We start from the raw sequence: 8,186 nt of genomic DNA on the forward strand, positions 1-8,186 counted from the left end.
TTTGTATCTCAAGCAATTTGGCTTGATAAGAGCTATATTTTGTAAGGACAGTTATTTTGAATGAATGGAACTCTGTTTATATATATATATATATATAAAATGTGACAATTCAATAAGTGTGACTGATGATGATAAAATGTTCAAAATGAGTAGTAGCATTGCTCGTATGTGATATGGATATATATTTTTACAAATACATCATGACCAACTGTAATACCATGTCTAAGATTTTGGATGATAATCGCATGAGTGGTCCAAACTTGTGGATTCATAAAGGAACATAATAATTTGTTTCGTCGCTGATGCAACTGAAGAGCAGGAAAACTTTTCATCCCAACTTTATGTCCTTTTTTTAAGACACTATATATGTCAGTATGTCGGTGTAAAACGAATAGCCCAAAGCCGATCACAACAAGAACTTGAAGCCACAGAATTTAGGAGGGTGTTTGTTAATGAAACAATGATCATAACATGATCGAAAATGCTACGGTCCCGACAATGTATCCTGACTGTTTCTTTTCACTTAATAATTAAAAAAGTATTTTTTAATAATATTGTGATTTTTTTAAAATATTTAAGGAGATCAAAATAAATGCTCGAAAAAGAAAAGAAAAAAAAAATGAATTACGCATATGGGAACCCAATACCGGTAAATTGTAGTACTACCCTAACATCATTAGTTGTAGCGGTAGAATTAGGTTGTTTGTTAATATGTAAAATGCTTAAAATTAGCAAAAAGAAAAAAAAAAGAATTAAATAACATCAGAATTCCCAAATTATCCTTGTCAAAGTTAGTTTTGCATCTTTGCTAACCATTTTTAATTTCTTTATAAACTCAAATGAATGGACTCATGAAATATATATATATATATATATATATATATATATGCTTATTATCAATTCATCATGTAGCATACAGGTAAGATACTATAAACCATTACATGACCACTCTTCCATTAATATATTAATTAAGAAAACCGGTCTAATGTTATTTATTATGAAATATTTATTGGTTTCAACCATTTTTATAAGGCTATCTTACCAACTTCAAACTAAATAACTTTTCAAATTTATTTTTAAATACCATTTAACTTTTGAACTTTTGGTCCAATCATTTGCTTAGAATTTTGTCAACTCTTTGCATCCACTTTTGCAAATGTAGTACTATTTTTCTTTTTTTTTTTTAAATAATCCACTCCATGAAACTTAAAGCTAGCTATATATAAAAATACATCCAGTACTTATTGCCAATCTTACAGTAAAAAGTCGAGTGCTAAAATATAATAGAGACAACATCAGTCAGTTTTGCTTCCAAATCCCGTTCATGACCTCCCATAAATCACCTGCAAATCTACCATCAAAAGTACTATTTTTTAATAACAACAAGCAATATATATCATTTAAAGCAATAATCACATCCAATTGCATGAGTAATTTTTTTTTTTTTTTGTTCATTTTTCAGTAAATTGAAACATAAAAAAGTCTTACCTGATAACATTCATGGCTCATGGCTATCAAGCTATCACTCATGGCTCCGTCCTTGATTTCTGTGAGCTCTTCTTCTGTGGTTCATGTGTGATTGCCTTCGACGGTTTTCTATTGTAATATATAGCCGAGGGAAGATTTTAAAAAATATATCATCAGCATGTTTGTAGTAGCACATCCTCCACCTCTTCCAAAACATAAGAGGCCCAACAGCAATTGCAAAACCAAAAATAAATCCCAATTCAACACTTAAGAAGTTCCAGTCAATTCCAATCCCAGAATTCGAGTCAGATTCTTCAGATGTTGGAGTTGAAAATCCGGGCCCATCACCTGTGCAATGTTCTTCCAAAGGAAGGCCACATAATCCTATGTTCCCCTTGTAGGAAGATATTGGGAATGTTGCAAATTGCTTGATTTCTGGAATTTTTCCCGACAATTGATTGAACGAAAGATTGAGGACAGACAGAAAAATTAGACCATCAGCAAGTTGAACAGGAATCTCACCAGTAAGCTTATTGCTTGACAAGTCTAGTGACTCAAGATTACTTAATTCTCCCCAAGATTGTGGAATATTGCCTGTGAAACCATTATGAGACAAGTTGAGGACATATAGTGATTTGAATTTACCAATTTCTTTGGGTAGAGGCCCATCAAAGTTGTTGCATGAAAGGTCAAGGATGGTGAAAACGGTTAGTATCTTCACCAGATTCAGAGATACACCTTTGGCAATAATTTTCAGCTTATCTTGATAATCAAAATGATACCATGGGTAATACATCGTAAACTCTTGATGAATGAGCTCTAGTTCTGCCTCATCTTTATCTGCCATAAATGCCTTCAAGACGCCGAAGGACTTTTCTGTCAGCTTACCACTAAAATTGTTTGAAGCTAAGTTTATAATTTGAAGCATTGGCCAAGTGGCATTAATAGACTCCATACAATCAATAGGTCCATGGAACTTGTTTGATCGCAAAACAAGGACACGCAACGTGGATATATTCCTCAAGTAACATGGGAAAGCATCCTCAATGTTGTTATTCTCGATGTCCAGGAACTCCAAATATTTGCACTTGGACAAAGATTTTGGCAACTTTCCTTCTAATTGGTTTTCAGCAAGATCTAAAGTTTGCAAACCACAATTGCTTTGAAACGTATCAGGAATTTTGCCCGAGAGATTGTTTTGCGTTAAATTCAGCACCCCTAGTTTAGTTACGTCATCCCCAAAACGTCTAGTCCGGCTCATCTTAGGTAAGCAATGGGGAACCATACCACTCAAGAAATTGTTAGATAAATCCAGAGCACATAGATGTGTAGCATTGCATATTGATTCCGGTATACTCCCATAAAATTTATTGCTCGAAAGAAAAAGGAAAACAATATTACCCATGCTAGTTGGTATACTCGAGTGGAAATTATTCCTGGATAAATCCAAGTATTTAGCAGAACGTAGGAGAAATCTTGGGAGTTGCCCTTGGAGTTTGTTGGAGCTTAGATCCACCACCTCCATGAAGGAATCATTGAGAAAAGGTCTTTCTAGAGTCATCAAGTAGTTATTGGAGAGATTTAAGCGGGTCAGTGTAGTAAATTCCCAAATCCAGTGTGGTAATTGTCCATCAATTTGGCAGTTTGAAAGGTCTAGATTGTTTAAGGCAGATTGGTTTCGCAAGAAATATGGAAATATTTTCAACTTGTTAGAAGCCAATCTCAAAGTTGAAAACTTGGGAAAAGAGAATAGTGAAAAATTAATTCCACTAAATTCAATTGAGAGATCATTGTATGAAAGATCAAGAGAGGTAAGATGCTTTAATTTTTGAGTCATGCTAAACTGCCAAGAGCCATTTAAGTTATTCGAAGAAAGATCAAGCTCCACAAGAGAAGGTATTTTGAACAGAGACATGGGAATTTTCCCTTCCAAGTTGTTGTGACTTAAATCAAGACGACTCAATAGGTAAGAAGGAGCAGTTGAAAATTCATCAAGTTGGCCAGAAAATCGATTGTTTTGAAGGGATAATTCTTGCAATGATGGAAGGGAAAAAAGAGAAACTGGAATACTCCCTTCTAGTGAATTGTAACTCAAATCAAGAGCCTCCAAATTCAAAAGATCTACCCATTGAGTGGAAGTAATCTGACCTGTTAAATCATTGTCTTGAAGGATTATTCTTCTCAGATTCTTGCTCATGCTTAATGATGGAATTGATCCATTGAATCTATTCATTGACAACTCCAAATGAAACAATTCGGTTAGATTTGCCATTGATTTTGGAATTTCTCCACTGAAATTGCAATAAGAAAGATCGAGTTCAGACAATAATTTGAGATTCCCAATAGAATATGGTAATGACCCTGAAAACTTTGTAACGCTAAGGAGTAGGGTTTGAAGAGATCCATTCAAAGGAAAATCTGGAAAGAAACCTTCAAGTTCTTGATTTTTTGACAGGTCAACCTTTTTCAATGACGGAATTTGAAAGATCCTTTCTGGAAATTTGCCATTCAACAAATTGTCACTGAAATCCAAGGTTGTCAAATTTTTGAAGTCTGCAAAAAAATCAGGAATCGGAGCACATAATCTATTATTGCTTATATCAATAACAGAGAGGGATTCAAGATTCGCCAAGGACGGATCAAAAGGCCCTAACAGATTACAACTTGACAAGCTCAACACTCTTAGATTTGGTAGTGAAAATGATAATGTTGGGCCCCACTCATACCCATGCATCGATATATCCACACCATCGAGATAAAGTTCCGTAAGCTTGGAAAGGTTTTGAACAAGCATATTTAGATTTGGATTCTCAAGCATCAACATAAAGTAGCCGTAGGTCATCAACTGAGCTCTTAAATCGAGACTAACCAATCCTTTTAAATGCGAAATTGTAATTGGAATTTGTCCTTCAAACCCAGTATTCGAAAGGTTTAAATAAACCAAATTCGACAATTTGTTAATTTCTGAAGGAATCTCAGAACTGCTGAAATTGTTGTATGCTAAATTCAGATTCTGAAGATATTCAAGCTTGAACAGGCTGCTTGAATTGTCAAGTCGACATGAGATAGAGTCATTGGTGAGGTCGAGACCAATAACACGTCCCTTGTTGCAGGTCACGCCTTCCCATGAGCAACAATCGATGCTTTTGTTCCAGTGCACAAGTTTTGTGGACAGAGCATTGTCAAAAATGAGGCTATTCTTCAATTGGAGCAACAAGAATTTCTGATTGCTAAGACATTTGCCGCAAACCATAGGAACATAGAAGCTGATAGAAAGTAAGCATATGGGCATGAAGAAAAGCCATGAAAGGAGTACTGGAATTCTCATTGAATGCTGTAATAAGAGACACCCACACAATAATGATCGAGTTGAACAGCAAACAGCGCAAATCTGATATATGCAGCACCAAAACCAGGAAAAAAAAAAAAAAAGACAAAATGTAAGCAAAGTTCGGTCAATTTCTGCTGCCAAAAATAAAAGACGGTTGGGGTACTTACAATAGCAGGAAGATACACCGCTCGAAGAGGTGTCGAGTATAACGTCCGTCACAGGATTCGGGCCACTGTCTTCTTTCACGTTTTGAGGGCTAGAAATTCAATTTGGGATCCATTTTCGTTCACCTGCTCATATTTATTATTTTAGTTCGAGTGAAGCACGTGAGTAGGCTGAAAAGGTATATGCTTGACTTTGAAGTCTTCAACTAAAGTAATTGCATTAATATTTCCACAAGCATAATTACAAATATGACAGTAGCATTTCTACTTACAAGTACTTTCAATTATGGTTGTTATAATTTAATTCTATGCATGTTCATTGAGATGTGAAGGTATATATTTTTTTAATTGAAATAGGATAAACGTTCGCGTCAATATATTATTTTATGAGAAAAAAATATTTACAATCGTGAATGGTGAAACCGTCGCGTAATGACTTTGAAAAAAGTGATTAAAATATGAGATTCACATGAAAAAAATTAATTTTTTAATAATGAATCTGATATTTTTTCAAAACGATTACGCAGCGTCTACATATTTTACGGTTGTATATAGAATTACTCTTATTTTATTAACTACATACTAGACTCTCTCTGTAATCCATCTTCCTTTTCAATCTAATTCTCTCATTCTCATCCCATAAAATTTTTAATTTAAAATATTTATGTATAATAAATAGAATATATTTCAAGGACATGATGGAAAAATAATAGAGAATTGTACGCATAATACACTTGACAAGAGAATTCCTAAAATCAAAAGAAAAGTGTATCCGAGAGTGCAAAGTATTTGAAAAGGGCTTGTTTGGATTCGCAAGTCATCTCAGCTCATCTCAACTCATCTCAACTCATCTCACTACTATTCATTACTATTCAGTAACTTTAACTCACAAATCTCACTACTATTCACAACTCATCTCATTACTATTCACAATCCATCTCAACTCATCTCAGCTCATCTCAAGTCATTTCAAATCATTTTCGAATCCAAACATCTCTTAGTCTTCGTTCGCATTATAGTTGTGGCGTTATTTCCGGAGACAATTATAAAAGGAATAATTATCTGCTTGATTTCGAAAGTCTTGCAATTAAATCCACCAGGACCACCATGTGGATGAAGACTTGGTGTGTCGAGTATAACGTCCATTACAGGATTCGGGCCACTGTCTTCAACTCATCTCACTACTATTTATTATTATTCAACAATTTTAACTCACAAATCTCATTACTATTCACAACTCATCTCATTAATATTCACAATCCATCTCAACTCATCTCAAGTCATCTTCAAATCCAAACGTCTCCTAAAGTCTTTCAAATATATTTATATTTAATTACAATTATTTTAGTTCAAGTGAAGGACGTGAGTTGGCAGCTGGTATATATGCTTGACTTTGAAAGTCTTTCAATTAAGTCTTAGATTATCTTCATTGTGATGTAGTGAAAGTATATATATTTTTAATTGAAAGAGGATAAACGTTCGCGTCGATATATTTTATTAAGTACTAGACTTCCTTTTCAATCTAAATAAAATTCCACTTACTGATTATCTTACAGTTGATCTCTCTCTTTAATTGATCTCTAATTCTCATCACATAAACTTTTTAATTTAAAAAAATTATTTATAATAAATAAAATATATTTCAATGACATGATGAAAAAAGAATAGAGAATGGTACGTAGAATACACTTGAAAAGAGAATCACTAAACTCAAAAGCAAAGCGTATCTAAAGGTGCAACGTATTTGAAAAGTTGGTCCTCATCGCATAATAGTTGTGATGTTATCCTAGTCTGGCAGGTAGGTTTGGCACGTAGAATGAGACACAAAATTCTCATCTCATTTTATGATTATAATTTTTTTAAATTTCCACACAAAATATAATAAACAATTCAACTTTTTTAAATTCCATTTCAACTTTTTTAAATTCTAAAAAAATAATAATATTAAAAAATAATATTTTAAACTTTCATTTAAAACCAAAAATTCTCATCTTATTATCCAAATCTATACTAAGTCAAAACATTTTTGAAATTTTGGAACTTTTAATTAAGTTGTGAGAATATCATATATGACATGTTTCATAACAGTTCATGTATATCATTTCAATTCTATATACATATTAGAAAAAATATATAAATGGAGTGTTCAATTCTAGAAAATTGTTTCCTTGTTAGAAGTGTGTTAATGCAAATTTCCGGCATGATCGTAGCCTAACAATACAATCTAATGGACTGTGATGATCGATTGGGTGTTGACATGGTAGTTGAATGCTCATCCATGAAGTAAACAATAAATAAACATATAAAATATAAATAAAGTGACAAACACAGAGATTTACATGCTTTGAAATAAAAGTTTGCATCTACAGTTCGCTTGGGGGTGAAATCCACTATGTTTGGTGATTATACAGTTACTCATGGCCTCACATAGCTCTCAATACTATGGAAAACAAATTGAACTTAAGAGAGGTCAAAGAAGATGTCATCCTTCTGGAGAGAGGTGTGGAGCTTTGTTAATTCAAAATTTTCTTTATTTTGTTAAGGAGTAGAAGATTTAGCCTAAGAAAAACAATATTTTTTATAGGTCCTTTATCTCCTAAAAAAGCACATTATTTTCAAAAATCTATAACTTGTGCTACTTTTTGCTTATCATAGAAAGGCACATGTACGAGTAATACTTCTAACATCTAATTTGAGTCTTTTAGGATATGTTAGCTTAACAAATGCCAAGCAATCCCAAACTTTAAAATAGCATAAACTTGGCTTACATAACTTGAAGGGGGTTTTGAATTTTTGTAAGGTACCCTACTTAATATATGACAAATAGTCAAAATTGATTCAACCGAAAAACTTGAGAGAGCTCCAGAACCAATAAGCTCTGCATTTGTCAACTCAATTAACATTCTATTTTGTCTCTGAACCAAACCGTTAAATGCATATGAGTATGCTGCAGCAATATTATAGATAATTCTCATAGATTGAACAAATAAATTGAAATCATTTGAATCATCCTCTCAGCCTCTATCACTTCTAAATCTTTTAAACTTCCTACCAAATACAACAGTAGCATTTCTACTTATAAGTACTTTCAATTATGGTTGTTATAATTTAATTCTATGCATGTTCATTGAGATGTGAAAGTATATATTTTTTTAATTGAAATAGGATAAACGTTCGTGTCAATATATTATTTTATGATAAAAAATATTTACAACCTTGAATTG

General features: G+C 32.9%; 1 protein-coding gene across 2 annotated transcripts; it reads right to left on the bottom strand.

The window, feature by feature from the left end:
• Positions 1 to 1,149: 1,149 nt before the first annotated feature.
• Positions 1,150 to 5,069, bottom strand: LOC108997736 (receptor-like protein 7). Of its 2 annotated transcripts, none has more exons than XM_018974115.2 (3): positions 4,966 to 5,069; positions 1,489 to 4,858; positions 1,150 to 1,351 (listed from the first exon to the last, which is right to left on the bottom strand). In XM_018974115.2, exon 2 carries the CDS (start codon positions 4,793 to 4,795, stop codon positions 1,523 to 1,525), a length of 3,273 nt encoding a protein of 1,090 aa, XP_018829660.1. In that variant the 5' UTR covers positions 4,796 to 4,858; positions 4,966 to 5,069; the 3' UTR covers positions 1,150 to 1,351; positions 1,489 to 1,522. The 2 variants fall into 2 exon arrangements, with proteins under 2 accessions (XP_018829660.1, XP_018829661.1); XM_018974116.2 differs by having other exon boundaries at positions 1,212 to 1,343.
• Between the last annotated feature and the right edge of the window lie 3,117 nt (positions 5,070 to 8,186).

This window comes from Juglans regia, chromosome 8 (genome assembly GCF_001411555.2).
Source record: "Juglans regia cultivar Chandler chromosome 8, Walnut 2.0, whole genome shotgun sequence".
In the NCBI taxonomy this organism is placed as follows: Eukaryota; Viridiplantae; Streptophyta; class Magnoliopsida; order Fagales; family Juglandaceae; genus Juglans; species Juglans regia.